Source organism: Lolium perenne, chromosome 4 (assembly GCF_019359855.2).
Source record: "Lolium perenne isolate Kyuss_39 chromosome 4, Kyuss_2.0, whole genome shotgun sequence".
In the NCBI taxonomy this organism is placed as follows: Eukaryota; Viridiplantae; Streptophyta; class Magnoliopsida; order Poales; family Poaceae; genus Lolium; species Lolium perenne.
Window position 1 is genome coordinate 77,775,182 of NC_067247.2, and position 18,439 is coordinate 77,793,620.

At 41.8% G+C, this 18,439-nt stretch overlaps 1 protein-coding gene across 1 annotated transcript; it reads left to right on the forward strand.

Moving 5' to 3' along the window:
- The first annotated feature begins 424 nt into the window (after positions 1–424).
- On the forward strand, positions 425–1,591 carry LOC127346926 (uncharacterized). Its single transcript, XM_051373167.1, has 3 exons — positions 425–1,073; positions 1,149–1,234; positions 1,457–1,591. The coding sequence occupies exons 1-3, from the start codon at positions 425–427 to the stop codon at positions 1,589–1,591; spliced, it is 870 nt and encodes a 289-aa protein (XP_051229127.1).
- Positions 1,592–18,439: the final 16,848 nt, after the last annotated feature.

An 18,439-nucleotide genomic window follows, 5' to 3' on the forward strand; every position in this document is an offset into this window, starting at 1 on the left:
AAATGGGCTCGCATCGGTGCGCCTCAAACGGTGCCGGCCAATTTTGGAGCCTAATACAATCGCCGGCAATCCCGTGCCGGCCCCTTCGTCAAGGGCGCGAATCGGGCGAGCCGGCACCTCGTGGCACGTCTGAAAACGAATGTGGGCTGCGGCAGACAGCCAGACACTGTTTTCCCACCTCATACACACGCCCGAGCCGACTCCTGCCCCTCTAGATTGCCACCGTCACCATCGCCGCCGCGCCCACCCTGCTTGCAATAGACACCGCCGGCTGTCTAGGAACCGTCATCCATCGACACGGCCGCCACCCCCTCGACCGGCAGCCACTGTTTCGCCCGGAACAGAGCTCGCAACCACCGCGATAGTATCGCCCCGCCCGCAAGGTGTTCGTCCGATTGCCGCGATGGACAGCGACGACGAGATGATGGTGCAGCTGTTCACAGAGGAGCAGAACGCTCAGGCTGTTCGGCGGCAACAGCAGCAGCTGATTCTGACGAACATGCTGCGCGTTCGCCAGCCTTTCTTCGTCGTGCCTCGGCGGGACGGCTCAAAGCCAGGCAAGAGGAGGAACATCAACCGACATCATGAAGCCGGCGCAATGCTGCTTGACGCCGACTACTTCAAAGACGACGCGACTCATTCACCGAAGGAATTTCGGCGCCGGTTTAGGATGAACAAGGACATGTTCTTGAAGATTGTCCACGGTGTCAGGGAGTACGACACGTACTTCATGGCCACGAAAGATTGCACAGGACTGTGGGACTTCACCTCAATTCAGAAGTGCACTGTTGCAATGCGTTGTCTTGCATACAGAGCTCCTGCAGATACAGCCAATGACTATCTACGGATGGCAGAGTCGACATGTACAGAGACTCTCTACAGGTTCTGCCGAGCCGTCATAGCGGTGTTTGGTAAAGACTATTTGAGAGCACCAAGAGTAGATGATACATCTCGGATCTTGCAGAAGAATGCAGCAAGAGGGTTTCCTGGGATGCTCGGAAGCATCGACTGTATGAATTGGGGCTGGAAGAATTGCCCTTTTGCTTGGCAGGTGATCTACAAGAGCCATACTGGTGAGTGCAGTGTCATTCTTGAGGCGGTGGCAGACCATGAGTTTTGGATTTGGCATGCATTTTTTGGCATGGCAGGAACAAACAATGATATCAACATGCTGCAGCGGTCTTCGGTGTTTGCCAGGCTAGCTGAGGGACAAGCTCCTGCCGTGAACTTTAAGGTAAACGATCACACATACAACAAGTGGTACTATCTAGCTGATGGTATCTACCCGACGTATGCTACATTTGTGAAGACAATTTCCTCTCCATCAAACGAGATGGAAGTCTATTTTGCAACATGCCAGGAAGCAGCACGCAAGGATGTTGAGCGAGCTTTTGGGGTGCTTCAGTAGCGTTTCGCCATTGTCAGGTACCCTGCTCTCATTTGGTCTGAGGCACAGATGTGGGAGGTGATGAGCGCCTGTGTGAACATCCACAACATGATCATTGAGAGCGAGCGCGATGCACTTGTGCAGGATGATCATCCATTTGATTATCAATGGCCACTAGCTGAGGTAGAGCATGTGCCCCAATAATTTGCTGCTTTTTCTTCATATGCACAATGAAACTCGAGATGCAGGTGTCCATGCACAGTTGAAGGCGGATCTAGCTGCGCATTTGTGGGCGAGGAGAGGAGCAGCCAACAATGCATGATTTTATTTCTATTTGTTTGCCTGGACGAATAATTTAAGTACTATTTATTTGTTGGGTTGTACGAATAATTTAAGTACTATTTGTTTGTTGGATTGTACGAATAATTTAAGTACTATTTATTTGATTGATTGTATAAATAATTTAAGTACTATTTGTTTGATTGTATGAATAAAATGTGATTGATATGTTGTTTTAAAATATTGTAAAAAGAAGAAAAAAATTGAGGGTCGCCGTTTGGAAGGCGTCGGTGTGGGAACAGCGTCCCCAAATGGAGGATGCACTGCCAGCGCCCCCATACAGCAGTGCCGACGTCCCTACCGGCGATCATTTGGAACCCGCCGGTGGAGATGCTCTAACTCATGGCATACAGGCAGCTATCCTCTTTTTCCATGCATGCCTTCATCTGTACATTCACTGCCAGGCTATTTTGGACTGCAAGGCAACTCTCAGTCGAGCACCCAACACGTCCCAGTGTCGTCGATTTGGTAGGGTCGAATATTTTACCTGCACCGGGTTTTTGCTCGTGGCAGCTCACCGTGCATGGTTCGCACTGAACAAATGATAGTGTGGATCCTGAGTCAAATGTCACCAAATTCCATATGGGTGGTGTCCCAATTTTGATTGGCATTAGATATGCAAAAGTGTTTAAACTGGGCTCCCTTGTGACATTAATGTCCAACTTCATATCGTCAGTTGGCCTCAGATGTCCGAGAGATTCCTGAGCACACGCGTGTTCTCTGTGGAACACTGGGAACTGCAGCTCGCCCTCTGAATTGACAGCATGGTCTGTTGTGAGTGGATAAGAAATAGTTAGTCGAAAAATGTTGTAATACCTCGTATATGGAATGTTACCATGTGAACTGCAATTTGTATTAGACTAAGAAATCTATATCATCTGTGCTGTATATATACTAAAAAAAGGAATCCAAGTATAAAAAAATAGACACGCAATAAAACATATGGGCAAAATTTAGAAAAATGGTGATTAGGGACACGAGAATGAAGAGATGGTAGAGAAGTACAATGCGTATACGTGTAAAGAATTATAGCAATATGTTTTTTTCCTTGTTGGAGAACGCCTAGCAATATGTGTGTCGTCTTAAAAGATAGAAACTGCTTGTGTGAAAGAAGGCAGCATACCATATATGGAGGAGGGACAGTCGGTGCAGTATGCCGTTGTCGGTGCAAGAATCAATATGAGCAACACTTTTTTTTAGCAAAGGGGTTCCCCCCCTCCCCCCCCCCCCCCCCCCCCCATTTCCATTAAAGAAACCATAATGTCTACAAGTTAAAGGTAGAAAGAAAGAAAGAAAAAGTCTAGATGATCGGACTTATTTTCCACACTAGTCCCAGATGGACAAAGGAGCCATCTTTGTTCAGCACTAGATGAGATTATATCCAACATGACAACTACCAAGGAGAACAAGAGGACATATTACAGACCAAACATCTACGGGGGAGAGTTAGTGAGGACATGATAACAAGAACTTCCGTTTTCGCTTCAGCTTGAGCAAGCTTCAGACAAGATGCACACATCCTTCAACCTGTTAGCCTCTGGATGATTGGTCTCCATCCTCTAGCCGCATGGAAAGCTTCACTTGACAACTGCACGAACAACTTCACTCCCTAGTTTAAAGCATCTATGTTTTCCTCCTTGACCTTCCCAAGAAGAGATCATTTGCCTGATTAGATTAGTAACAGCAATAGGATCGTTAGGTTTCACAGATCGGAAGCACACATTATTTCGTGTCTTCCATAAACCCCATAAAACCGCCGCAATACCCACCAACGCCACATGTTTATCTTTCTTTCTGAATTTTCTTAGCCAACTGCCAAACAAATTTTGAATTGAAGTTGGCCTATTCTTAAACCCAAAAGCACAACAGGCGACATTCCATATATATCGCGCTAATGGACAGGAAAAGAATAGGTGGGAAATAGTTTCATTCTCTATGCAAAACTGACATAACCAATCTGCAAAACATCTTTTGTTAAAATACTCCTCTTGACTGCCAGCTAAAGGAAAACTTTCACTTTGGCTGGCACCTTAATTTTCCACAAAAACTTAAAAGGAAATCCAAAGGAGCTCCATTTTAAAGCTCTATACACAGATCGAACCGAGAACCCTTTAGGATCCAGTTTCCATTTAACTGTATCATTCTCATCAGAGAGAACTACAACATCACACTCTGCAATGAGTAATTCCCACATCTGCAGCACATTGTCTGTCAGAGTTCGTCAGAATTTCAAATTGCTCCATCTCTCCAAAAGGGCCTCATGGACAGTTATCCCTCTACATTCACATATAGCATAAAAAATGTATTTAACCGCAAATGGTTCATCACCAATCCAGTGATCTTCCCAGAAACGTGTCCTTTTGCCATTCCTGATCACTCGAGTGCAAAAGGAATAGAAAAGGTCACACACTTTTAGCAAGCCACGCAAAAACCAAGAATCACCTGTTTTAATTGTAACCATAGACATTGTTTTATTCCTTATATATTTATTGTAAAGCACTTTTTGCCATAAGCCATCAGAGGTTTCAAGTTTCCAGATCCATTTACATTGAAGAGCTATATTCATGCAGCTCAAATCTTTAACACCTAAACCCCCGAATTCAATAGGTGAACAAACGGTAGCCCAATTGACTGTTGGATAACGTAGCATAGAAAACAAAAAATTTCCTATCGCGAACACGCAATCCAAGCCAAGATGCAATCTAGAAGACGGTAGCAACGAGGGGATGATCAAGACTAACCCTTGAAGAGATTCCAAAGCCTATAAGAGTAGGCTCTTATTGCTGCGGTAGACGATCACTTGCCGCTTGCAAAAGCGCGTAGAAGATCTTGATCACGATCGGTTCCGGCGCCACGAACGGGCAGCACCTCCGTACTCGGTCACACGTTCGGTTGTTGATGAAGACGACGTCCACCTCCCCGTTCCAGCGGGCAGCGGAAGTAGTAGCTCCTCTTGAATCCGACAGCACGACGGCGTGGTGTCGGTGGTGGTGGAGAAATCCGGCAGAGCTTCGCTTAAGCGTGCGGGATGTGGTGGAGGAGAGAGACCGCTAGGGTTTGGGGAGAGAGGGGGTTGGGCGCCGGCCCTCTAAGGGGTGCGGCCAAGGCTGAGCCAAAGAGTGGCTGCCCCCCTCCCTCTCCTCCTCATTATATAGGTGGAAGCCCCAAGAGTTCTAGTCCAAGTCTTCGAATAAGACCCCAACACTAAAACCTCCCATATGTGGGAAACCTACTCAAGGAGGGAGTCCTACCCAAGGTGGGACTCCCACCTTTCCTTGAGGTGGGGTGGCCGGCCACCTTTAGGTGGAGTCCACCTGGGACTCTTCCCTTTAGGGCTGGCCGGCCATGCTAGTGGAGTCTCTTCGGGACTCTACTTTCCAAAGTGCCATTCTTCCGGACTTTTCTAGAACCTTCTAGAACCTGCCATAAATGCACCGGATCATTTCCAAACTTGGAATATGACTTCTTATATATGAATCTTATTCTCCGGACCATTCCGGAACTCCTCGTGATGTCCGGGATCTCATCCGGGACTCCGAACAAATATTCGAACTCCATTCCATATTCAAGTTCTACCATTTCAACATCCAACTTTAAGTGTGTCACCCTACGGTTCGTGAACTATGCGGACATGGTTGAGTACTCACTCCGACCAATAACCAATAGCGGGATCTGGAGATCCATAATGGCTCCCACATATTCAACGATGACTTTAGTGATCGAATGAACCATTCACATACGATACCAATTCCCTTTGTCACGTGATATTTTACTTGTCCGAGGTTTGATCTTCGGTATCACTCTATACCTTGTTCAACCTCGTCTCCTGACAAGTACTCTTTACTCGTACCGTGGTATGTGGTCTCTTATGAACTTATTCATATGCTTGCAAGACATTAGACGACATTCCACCGAGAGGGCCCAGAGTATATCTATCCGTCATCGGGATGGACAAATCCCACTGTTGATCCATATGCCTCAACTCATACTTTCTGGATACTTAATCCCACCTTTATAGCCACCCATTTACGCAGTGGTGTTTGGTGTAATCAAAGTACCTTTCTGGTATAAGTGATTTACATGATCTCATGGTCATAAGGACTAGGTAACTATGTATCGAAAGCTTATAGCAAATAACTTAATGATGAGATCTTATGCTACGCTTAATTGGGTGTGTCCATTATATCATTCATACAATGATATAACCTTGTTATTAATAACATCCAATGTTCATGATTATGAAACTAATCATCCATTAATCAACAAGCTAGTTTAAGAGGCATACTAGGGACTTCTTGTTTGTCTACATATCACACATGTACTAATGTTTCGGTTAATACAATTATAGCATGATATATAAACATTTATCATAAACATAAAGATATAAATAATAACCATTTTATTATTGCCTCTAGGGCATATCTCCTTCAGTCTCCCACTTGCACTAGAGTCAATAATCTAGTTTACATTTGTAAAGATATAACACCTTGGCCTTCTGGTGCTTTATCATGTATTGCTCACGGGAGAGGTTTTTAGTCATCGGATCTGACACGCTCAGAAACGTATGTATTTTGTAATTCATTTGCGTCTCAACGCATCACTCATTTCCAAATGAGTTGGCATTATATATGTTTGATCTTCTGGTGGAACCTTAATTCCATTTATCTGAAATATGTCACTTATATTGTCACACACAATATAGCTTCAAAGTTCTGACTCTGTCGGAACTACACCAAGTTCTCAAAGAACCTTTTGACTTAACATCCTTTGTCATTGTCAAAACAATGACATACTCTGCCTTCTTTTGTAGAATCCGTCACAATATTTAGAACTCTTCTAAATCTAGCATAGACAACTTCTAGCTCATTGTGCTACCTTTTAAACAACACTTAGTCTAATTTGAGATTTGAAAATATATTTTATATGTGACAAAACCAATATCGGTGTAACACCTTACAGCGATTTGTTTGTCATTTCTTCATACAAAAATATATATATATCCTTAGTTCTTCTAAAGTACTCAAGGATATTCTTACTGTCGTCCAATGATCATCATATGAATCATTCTGGTATATGCTCATAACACTTTATAGCACATGATATCTGATTGTGTACATATTATTCGTGATCTATAATCACTCATGTGTTTTTACTCATTGAGTGTCAGATACACTCAAGTCTTGTTAAACCTTCACATGACAAGAACATTTTCTTAATATTTCTATATTGAACTACTTCAATATCCATCATATGTACTTTGACTTAAACTTATTTATGTGTTTCAATCTATCTTCATAGATCCTGTCACTAAATTTGTTTCAGTCCATATCCTTTCATTGAAGTTTAATTTTCAATGAAACCTTTTAGTCAAGTATATAATTACATCATTTATAACCAACTATATGTCATCTACATAAAGTATTATAAATATGTCTTAGCGCTCCCACTTAATTTCTTGCAAATGCAATCCTCTTCATCGTTTCTGATGAAATCAAAAACTCTTTGACTATTTCATCTGGTGAAGATTCTAACTCCGCGATACTTACTTCATTCATTGAAGTTCGTATACCTATCTAGTATTCCACGGACCAGCAAAACTCTTGGTTGTATCTTGTATACACCTTTAATACACACTTCTGTTAAGTAGTGTATTTTGCCACTCTACTAACATATCTCATAAAAGAAATATGTAGTGATTACTAGAATAATCCACATAGACTATAAGCATTGCTACGGAAGATTTAATCTTATCGTAGTCAACTCTTTGAACTTTGTCGTAAACAACTTTTCGACAAGTTGAGCTTCTTCAAGGATATTTCATCCAAGTCCATCAATTTCATAGATCCATTTACTTTCAAAAAGTATTCATCTATCTTGGATTTCATGGCGTATAGCCATTTTAACGGAGTCAGGGCCCATCATAACTTCTTTGTTTGTAGTTGGTTTATTATTGTTCAAAATCAATCCTTTGTCCACAAATCTTTTATTTGATCACAAAGTAAACCATACCTACAAGGTTCAATATGTACTTCGATCTCCATGGCTAAAACACTTTGTAGTCATGGGAGCCATGATCGTCGTAGCCGCTTCCAAAACCAATTCCGATGCTGCGCTACTCTGATCATTATGCTCAGGTTCATAAACCTTATCAAATTATATTGTCCTCCCACTCAAAAACTTCACTAGAAACAATTTCTTGGAAATAAGAAACATTGACAAACACTTTTGTCTTTGTCTCGTGGGAAGAATTCCCAATTAAATCTCTGGGATAACCAACAAAGACATTCATCCGATTTTGGTTGAAAAATCTTAGACCAAAATTCAAAGAAAGGACTATTAAGGTTTATACCCATGCCATAACTCGTATGGTGTCATTTCAACGGATCATGATGATGCTCTATTCAGTAAAAGCGGTAGTCACTAAAGCATAATTCACAAAAATATAATGGCGTCATAATATTTTATCTCATCATTAATCCAACAAGGTTTGGATACATATCTCGGATACTATATCATCATTATGATACTCCAAGAAATGTGAGTTGTAGAACAATTTCATAACTCTCTTAGATGTTTGCTAAAACTCGTAATTCAAATATTTCCACCATGATCCAATCATAGATATTTGATTTTTCTATTACGATGATTTCCACTTCATGCTGAAATTTATTTGAATCCTATTCAAATGTTTCAAACTTTTCCTTATTGAATATATGCACATATATGCTCAATTCATTGTTTGAAAGTTTTCATGAAGTAGAAGAATCTTCCGCACACAACTATGCCCAGTGAACCACATATATCATTATGTATGTTTTCACTAAGTTAGTTGCCCGTTCAACTCTTTCGGCCTATGAACGGTATTTCAGTCATTACCTTTCAGAAAAGATTTTGCAAGTGCCAAACGATTCAACAAATCGAATGACTCCAAAAATCCATTTGCATGGAGTTCCTTCATGCGATCCTTTCTAACATGACCTAAATTGCGGTTCCACAATTAAGTGGAATTCAAATCATTTGCCTTATGGCATTTTTAGCGTCAGTGTTATGTATGTGTGTTTCACCATTAAGATTTATAATAACTTATCCATTTTACATGGAGTAATGTCATAATTTAAACAACTTATTGTTTTCATTTGACCAGAGCAAAATAACAATTATTAAGTTCTTTATTATAAATTCTAAGGGCTAGATAGAATGTCAACGACGAACATAATAACACTTTATTTTGTTCCAGACGTGCATTCCTATCATATTCCTTGTCACTCACTTAGGCCATTGTATTCTTGTATTGCGTTGTTTTGTATGACACTTCATACCAACCAATATGGTACTAATACCCAAGAATTTCATTGTGTGACTTAACTAGGAATACAACCATAACATGTATATCTTTTATATACACCTGAGCTAGACTTTCTAGTCTTTTCTTTTCTTTTTGCCAAAATATCTTTTGCAGTTTCTCTTTTAGCTTTCCTCATTATTCAGAAAAACACTTCAACATTAATAACTTCTAGGTTTGTTGGTCAAATACCAATAACCTTGAGGTTCTTACTTTGAAGTTGATTATCATATGACAAGTGTTCCAGATTTCACTATTAGTAACTTTGTAATATGATGAACAATTTCACTCATAATTTTATCCATCATATCATGACGACTTTCCGAGACCATGTCTGTACATGCTAGGCTCGTAAAGTTTTAACCTTGGTATTTGCATGCGCAAATCTAGCTTGCACCCGTTGTATGCACACGTAGAATCTATCACACCCGATCATCACGTGATGCTTCGAAACGACGAGTTTTAGTAACGGTGCATATTAAGGATGGTCACTTCATGGATATTCGAATATCGTTAGTGCCCCAATAGTTGGAGGATTGTGACGCCTTGCGTCTTCAACCTTCGTACATTCCCATAAAACTTATGAGTTCATGTAGTCTCACCAAATTATATTCTATCATCTTGCAATAAGGTCTTAGATATCACATATATCTCATACCTTGATTATTTCTGAAAACTAAATTTTCAGCTCCTTACTTTTCAAACAGATTTGAACTTCAAGTTTCACGGAGACAAGATAACTTTAGGTACTAATTGAAACCATAGCTCTTTGAATCAATAATGTGAGGTTTACTAAAAGTTTGCAATAGGACTTAATCAATTCTTGATTCTTTAACAATACGGTACCAATCCGTAAAGTTTCTTGTCAGATTTTAACAGTATTTCTATCTCAATTATAAGACTAGCGCATAGTAGTAAACGGATGCCAATACTACAAAATTAATTCAAAATACTACTCAGACTATGTTTATGATAATTAGTTCATGGTTTAATCTAATTACTAATGAACTCCCACTTAATACAACATCCCTCATAGTTGTTAAGTGGTACACGATCCAAATTCACTACACCAAAAACCGATCATCACGTGAGATGATGTAGCTTCAATGGTGAACATCAACATGTTGATCATATCATCCATATGACTCGTGTTCAACCTTTCGGTTTCCGTTGTCCCGAGACCATGTCTGTACATGCTAGGCTCGTCAAGCAAACCCAAGTATTCCGCGTGTGCAACATGGCTTACACCCGTTGTATGTGAATCGTTGAATCTATCACATCCGATCATCACGAGATGCTTTGAAACGACGAACTGTTACAACGGTGCATACGAGGGGAGAACACTTTATTATCTTGATATTAATGTGAGGGATCATCTTATAATGCTACCGTCGCGATCTAAGCAAAATAAGATGCATAAAAGGATTAACATCACATGCAATTCATATGTGATATGATATGGCCCTTTTGTCTTTGCGCCTTCGATCTACATCTCCAAAGCACGGACATGATCTCCATCATCAACAGGCATGATCTCCATCATCGTCGGCGTAGCGTCAAGGTTCATGGCGCCGTCTTCATGGTTGTTCACCTCATGTAGCAACTATTACAACTACTTTGAAATACTACTCAACATGAAAATTAAAGACAACCATAAGGCTCCTGCCGGTTGCCACAATACAATAATGATCATCTCATACATATTCATCATCATATCATGGCCATATCACATCACCAAACCCTGCAAAAACAAGTTAGACGTCTCTAATTTGGTTTGCATATTTTACGTGGTTTAGGGTTTTCGAGAGAGATCTAATCTACCTACGAACATGAACCACAACATTGATACTAATGTTTTCAATAGAAGAGTAAATTGAATCTTCACTATAGTAGGAGAGACAGACACCCGCAAAGCCTCTTATGCAATACAAGTTGCATGTCGAACGAGGAACAAGTCTCATGAACGCGGTCATGTAAAGTTAGTCCGAGCCGCTTCATCCCACTATGCCACAAAGATGCAAAGTACTCAAACTAAAGATAACAAGAGCATCAACGCCCACAAACCATTGTGTTCTACTCGTGCAACCATCTATGCATAGACACGGCTCTGATACCACTGTTGGATAACGTAGCATAGAAAACAAAAAATTTCCTATCGCGAACACGCAATCCAAGCCAAGATGCAATCTAGAAGACGGTAGCAACGAGGGGATGATCAAGACTAACCCTTGAAGAGATTCCAAAGCCTATAAGAATAGGCTCTTATTGCTGCGGTAGACGATCACTTGCCGCTTGCAAAAGCGCGTAGAAGATCTTGATCACGATCGGTTCCGGCGCCACGAACGGGCAGCACCTCCGTACTCGGTCACACGTTCGGTTGTTGATGAAGACGACGTCCACCTCCCCGTTCCAGCGGGCAGCGGAAGTAGTAGCTCCTCTTGAATCCGACAGCACGACGGCGTGGTGTCGGTGGTGGTGGAGAAATCCGGCAGAGCTTCGCTTAAGCGTGCGGGATGTGGTGGAGGAGAGAGACCGCTAGGGTTTGGGGAGAGAGGGGGTTGGGCGCCGGCCCTCTAAGGGGTGCGGCCAAGGCTGAGCCAAAGAGTGGCTGCCCCCCTCCCTCTCCTCCTCATTATATAGGTGGAAGCCCCAAGAGTTCTAGTCCAAGTCTTCGAATAAGACCCCAACACTAAAACCTCCCATATGTGGGAAACCTACTCAAGGAGGGAGTCCTACCCAAGGTGGGACTCCCACCTTTCCTTGAGGTGGGGTGGCCGGCCACCTTTAGGTGGAGTCCACACAGGACTCTTCCCTTTAGGGCTGGCCGGCCATGCTAGTGGAGTCTCTTCGGGACTCTACTTTCCAAAGTGCCATTCTTGGGACTTTTCTAGAACCTTCGAGAACCTGCCATAAATGCACCGGATCATTTCCAAACTGGGAAGATGACTTCCTATATATGAATCTTATTCTAGGACCATTCCGGAACTCCTCGTGATGTCCGGGATCTCATCCGGGACTCCGAACAAATATTCGAACTCCATTCCATATTCAAGTTCTACCATTTCAACATCCAACTTTAAGTGTGTCACCCTACGGTTCGTGAACTATGCGGACATGGTTGAGTACTCACTCCGACCAATAACCAATAGCGGGATCTGGAGATCCATAATGGCTCCCACATATTCAACGATGACTTTAGTGATCGAATGAACCATTCACATACGATACCAATTCCCTTTGTCACGCGATATTTTACTTGTCCGAGGTTTGATCTTCGGTATCACTCTATACCTTGTTCAACCTCGTCTCCTGACAAGTACTCTTTACTCGTACCGTGGTATGTGGTCTCTTATGAACTTATTCATATGCTTGCAAGACATTAGACGACATTCCACCGAGAGGGCCCAGAGTATATCTATCCGTCATCGGGATGGACAAATCCCACTGTTGATCCATATGCCTCAACTCATACTTTCTGGATACTTAATCCCACCTTTATAGCCACCCATTTACGCAGTGGTGTTTGGTGTAATCAAAGTACCTTTCTGGTATAAGTGATTTACATGATCTCATGGTCATAAGGACTAGGTAACTATGTATCGAAAGCTTATAGCAAATAACTTAATGACGAGATCTTATGCTACGCTTAATTGGGTGTGTCCATTATATCATTCATACAATGATATAACCTTGTTATTAATAACATCCAATGTTCATGATTATGAAACTAATCATCCATTAATCAACAAGCTAGTTTAAGAGGCATACTAGGGACTTCTTGTTTGTCTACATATCACACATGTACTAATGTTTCGGTTAATACAATTATAGCATGATATATAAACATTTATCATAAACATAAAGATATAAATAATAACCATTTTATTATTGCCTCTAGGGCATATCTCCTTCATTGACTAGATGATATTTTTTGATCCCTTGATCCTCCCCCAAAAGCAGACGGGCACCAAAGAATTCAATTTTATTCTTCACTCCTTTAGGCAAAGGATATATATAATATATATATATATATATAGGAGTATTATTTAGACTAGATTGAATTAGAATCAGTCGCCCCCCAATAGGCATCAGTTTTCCTTGCCAACAGCTAAGTTACCTTCCATAGATTTCTCAGCTTTTCCCCAAGATTTGTTCCGTAAACGTGTTTGATCCACTGGAATTCCTAGATTCTTCATTGGTAGGATACGAGAAGCACATGAAAAGATCAAACTATATTGGTCCTTCTTGGCAACTGCATCCCCAAAACGCTTATCATAATTGATCTTAAGACCAAACATCTGTTCAAAAATACAGAGCAAGAACTTTAAATTTGGAGCACTTTGGACATCATCCTCAATGAAGAAGACAATGTCGTCTGCGTATTGAAGCAGCACTAAACCTCCCTCCACCAAATCGACACCAAGCCTTGAATTAAACCACCATTCTTTCCCCTTTCCATTATCACAGCTAACCCATCAGCAGCCAGGTCAAATAGCAAGGGTGACAAGGGATCCCCTTGCCGTAAACCTGGTAAGTAAGGAAATAAGGTCCAATGCAGTTATTTACTTTGATTCCGACATTTCCCCCTACCACAATTTTCATAATTAATTCACAGAACTTGTCTGGAAATCCTTTTAGTTTCAGCATTTGATAAACGAAAGGCCATTTGATCTTATCATACGCCTTTTCGAAATCAACTTTAAACATAATACCCTATGTTTTTCCACTATGAAGAGAATTCAAGGTTTCATGTAAAATCGAAACCCCTTCCATGATAAATCTATTTTTGAGAAACGCCGTTTGAGTAGGTCCCACCACAGGATCTACAACAAGTGATAATTTGTTCATCAAAAGTTTGGTAATTATTTTAAAGCTGGCATTTAGCAGGCATATAGGACGGAATTTCCAAATATCGGTAGCATCTTTACACTTAGGCACCAATGTGATTACCCCATAATTTAAACGAGATAAGTCAAGTTTTCCTCGTTGGAAATCCACAACAAGAGTCATCAAATCATGTTTAACCAATTCCCAAAATTTTTGATAGAACTCAATGGGAAATCCGTCAGGCCTAGCAGATTTATTATGAGCCATTTCACACACAACTTCTTTTAGTTCGTCCATAGAGAAAGGAGATGTCAATCGACTAGCTATCTCTGGATCAATTGTGGGAATATTCCCAGGTTCAATTTTTATACTTGAAACCTTAGGTTGCCCAAACAGTTCCTTATAAAAGGAGGTAATATGATTCTCTAGAATCTATTGTCCAGCAATTAATTCACCATCTTTTTCAAGGCTAATGATAGTATTAGTTCTGTGTCTTGCATTAGCTTTCGCGTGAAATTTTTTTGTATCGGCTTCACCCTCTTTTAGCTCCTTAACCTTAGCTCTCTGAATCCATTTTAATTCCTCTTTTTTTTAAATACGGGCTAATTGTTCTCTCAGCGCTTTCCTTTCCTCAAATAGAGGTAAAGTGATACCGTGAGATTCAGCAAAAATATCAATATTATCAATTTTCTCTGAAATTTCCTTCTTAATCTTTTTATACCAGTTGTCTATGTTTCTATCTCATCCTCTAATATGTTGTCTTAATCTCCTCATTTTGCATTGCCAAATGTCAATGCTAGAACGACAATTCACGGGAGCCATCCAACTCTTATGCACTACATCCTCAAAACCCTCCCTCAACATCCAAGCATTTTCATAACGAAAAGGAATATCTTTTGGTAATGATTTACCCGTATACAGAATCAAGTGAGCATGATCAGATAAACCCCTGACGAGAGCAGTAACAATAGACAGGGGATACCGTTCCTCCCACTCTGGGGACATTAAAAATCAATCCAGTTTTTCAAAAGTTGGGCCCAAGGCTCCCAAGGACAAGGAAGAAGAAGAGGCCGATAGCGATGACTCCTACTTTGTGCCGACCTCCGTCAAGACCAAGGGACTCTTCACCAAGCTCACCGCACGCCTCAAGAAATCCTTTTGCTTCAAGGAAGACCTCCAAGACAAGATGTATGAGGCCCACATGCAAAACAAGAAGATTCATCAACGCCAAAAGGCCATGATGATTCATATGGGCCTTCCCGTCTCCAATGGATCCAAGAACATAATCACCCCTCCCGAGGAGTGGAAATCCAAGCACAAGTGGACAAGCTCTGAGGACTCCATTCCCGAGCACATTGAGCTTCCCTCTCCACCACCTCATGGCAAAGCTCAAGTTCAAGATGAAGACGAAGATGATGAGGACGATGAGGACGAGGAGGAGGAGGATGACGAGGATGACGAGTGATCTTCTTGGGACGCTAGCATGCTTCCTCTCCCTTTTTGGTGTTCCGATGCCAAAGGGGGATAAGTTGCTCTATTAGGACGGGTATTTGCATGGGGATGCCAAGAGTTTGGTGCTTCGTTTTGGTCTTTTCGGCCTTGGCATCATTCTTTATCCTAGTTATTTGAGAAACTCTATTCATGTGCTTGGTACTTTGCTACTTATTCGTGGATCTCCCTGGTTTGTAATAAGACTTATTATGGTAGCCTATATTGGTATTTGGTATTCATCTATTGTGGCTACACCATCTCTGTGGAGGCATACTTATTGGAAGTTCGGGTTTCTCAAGGCAAAGGTATGACTCATTCACCCAAACTCCATGTATCGATATATGTTGCCTCCATATTGTGCATATGCTATATAGACATGTCAAATATCCTTGTTGCATATGTGCTTGGTTTGTAGAATCTAAGGGGAGTCATGTCTCTAGGATGTGTGCATTTGTATTCAAATGCATATTCTAACTACGCACACATATAGGGGGAGCTCCGTCTATTTTTTTTGCAAATCTAGAATCTTATCATAATATCTTGTGCTATATTGCAAATTATTGTGTTGTCATCAAACACCAAAAAGTGGGAGATTGAAAGAGCAAAATCTATACCTCGTGTTTTGTGTGTTTGACAACAACACTAGAATGAATTTCACCGTGTGCATAGTTTGCTTTTGATAGATTTGCAGATGCACGGTGCCCTCGCTGAACACATCAGGATCGGAAGACTCAAGCGTAGCTTATAGGTTTTCTGGTTTTGTGTGTGTGTGTGTCGCGAGGTGATGTGGTTGGAGAGGGAAAGAGGAAATTTCAGTTTCTGCTTGACCGGTACTACCGGTACCAAGAGCGGTAGTACCGCTATCGCTATTGGTACCGGTCAGCAGTACCGCTCCCTCACAGTATGTGTTACGGTACCTCGACCGGAAGTACCGCTCCCAAGCGGTATTTCCGTCAAGGTACCGCTTTGGTACCGTAACTACAAAATACGGAACTATCGCCTTGGTACCGCAATGGTACCGGGAGGGAGTCCGGGGCTCGCAGAGGCCCTGCCGGTACCTTAGCGGTACCGGCAGCGGTAGTACCGCTTTGAACCCACGTGGTAGATCTGTGAGCCGATTTCGAATCCAGAGCGGTACTACCGCTTCCCAAAGCGGTAGTAACGGTCGTGCGGAAATAGGACATAACAGTTAGATTTGAGGGGACCTATAAAAGGGCCCCTTCTTCCCCAGCTCATTTCAACTATTCTCTCTCTCTCTTCCATTGTTGATGATCTCAAAACCTTGAGGATCTCCCTCCCCAACCAACCAATCTTGCCCAAACTTTGAGGAGTGGTGGAGGAGACCCCGATCTATAGTTCTACCAAAAGAGATTTCACCAATATCATCTAATCCTTAGTGGATCTTGGAGTTAGGGTTCCTATGGTGGGATCTTGGAAGAAGAGCTCCTATGGAGGCTAGCTTGGAGTTGTGCTAACCCCATAGGGTGTTGGGAGCCTCCGGTGTTTGTGGAGCTCGCCCAACCTTGTGAAGGAACCGCCGCCTCGACCGACTACTTAGTGGAGAAGGGGAAGCTCCTTTCTGGGGCTTTCTCGAGGAACAAGGTGAGGCATGTTTGGCCGTTGATCCTTCGTGGTTCACACCTCCTCAACGCAGACGTACTCTCTTTTGTGGGAGGAACTGCGGGAAACAAACCTCGCCTCGTCTCCGCTACCCCGGTTGTCCCGCTTCCTCTCTCTCTATTACTATCTTGTCGGTTCCTTTACTCGTTTCATCGCATAGGCTCATACTAGGATCACCCTTATCATCAAAGTTGCCACATTTACTTCCGCATCGCGCCTAAAATTGAAAAAGCTATAAAATTTGTGTAGCGACCATTCACCCCCCCTCTTGTTCGCTAACGATCCATTCAGTGACGACTTCTGTACCATTGTCCATGTTGATCGTGTCGACTTGTTCCATTGGCCTAAGTCTTCACGCCCACACGTCCGTTAGACGTGGGCTAAGTCGTCGTTCCAACTTTGTTACTGTGTCGTGTGCCAGGACTATGGTCGTATACTGGTCCACCTTTGTATTCACGATTTATTGCAGCACAGCTGTCAGAGTATTGGCCCCCACGCAAAAATCTTTATCGACTATTGAGTGGTCCAGATAACAGGAGTAGATGCTCCCGGGAGCCAAAACTCCACCCTCATATAAAAATAGCTAACAAACAACACTGATAAACTCTAAAGTTAGCATGCTCTCTAAAAATCTAAAGTAACCATCTTTAGCTCCGCTAATCATATCTTGATGTTCTTCCAGGCACCCATCCAAGTAGCCACAAAAGAACATACTTGCACAAGCACAAGCTTACCAACTTTATAGGTTTTGGATAACCGCATGCTTGTCCAATATAAGAGGTGGAAAACTGAGACCATTAATATAAACACGTGGTCATGAGTGACAAATACGCTCACAATACTAGATTGTCGAATCGTGCTTCATCACCACATCACAGGAAGATGATCAAGATGATAATAAGACGAAACGGAAGAAACCAAGACACCACGATTCTACACGACGAAGATGTGGCTGGTAGATAGGTACTCCAGATGACGTTATGGATACAAAAAAAAGGGATTGTTGGTTGAGATTTTTTCTAGCTTTTTGACTTTAGGCCATAAGCGTCAAAAACATCTTTAAAAAAGCCAAAAGAAAAAAAAGGAACCTAATTCCAAAAAACCAAAAGTAGCCCGAAACTAATTAGAAAAGAACCACAACCACAAGCTATGGGATGATCCAGGGTTCCCATCATCTCTGTGTGGTTTGTCACATACGAGAGGAACCAATATTGTCGGTTCATTTCTTATTGTTATCACATAAGCGAGATAGAAAACAAATGCATATCGCCCTTGGTCCATGGTTAAAAATAACTACAATATCAAAAGCTCTAAAGAATCATGAAAATCGCAAAATGATATACAATTTGGTATGGAGCAGTCTAGTCTAGTAAAAGAATATCAAGTAGTCTAACTGATTTCACTCCTCGTTCTCGCCCCCACCCTTTCTCCTC

Bases quoted from the DNA above. Each gene is read 5' to 3' on its own strand.
- LOC127346926 (XM_051373167.1), top strand. From the start codon at position 425: ATGGTGCAGCTGTTCACAGAGGAGCAGAACGCTCAGGCTGTTCGGCGG. The intron at 1,074-1,148 runs GTGAGTGCAGTG...TTGGCATGGCAG, and splicing joins GATCTACAAGAGCCATACTG to GAACAAACAATGATATCAAC. The intron at 1,235-1,456 runs GTAAACGATCAC...TCTGAGGCACAG, and splicing joins CTCCTGCCGTGAACTTTAAG to ATGTGGGAGGTGATGAGCGC.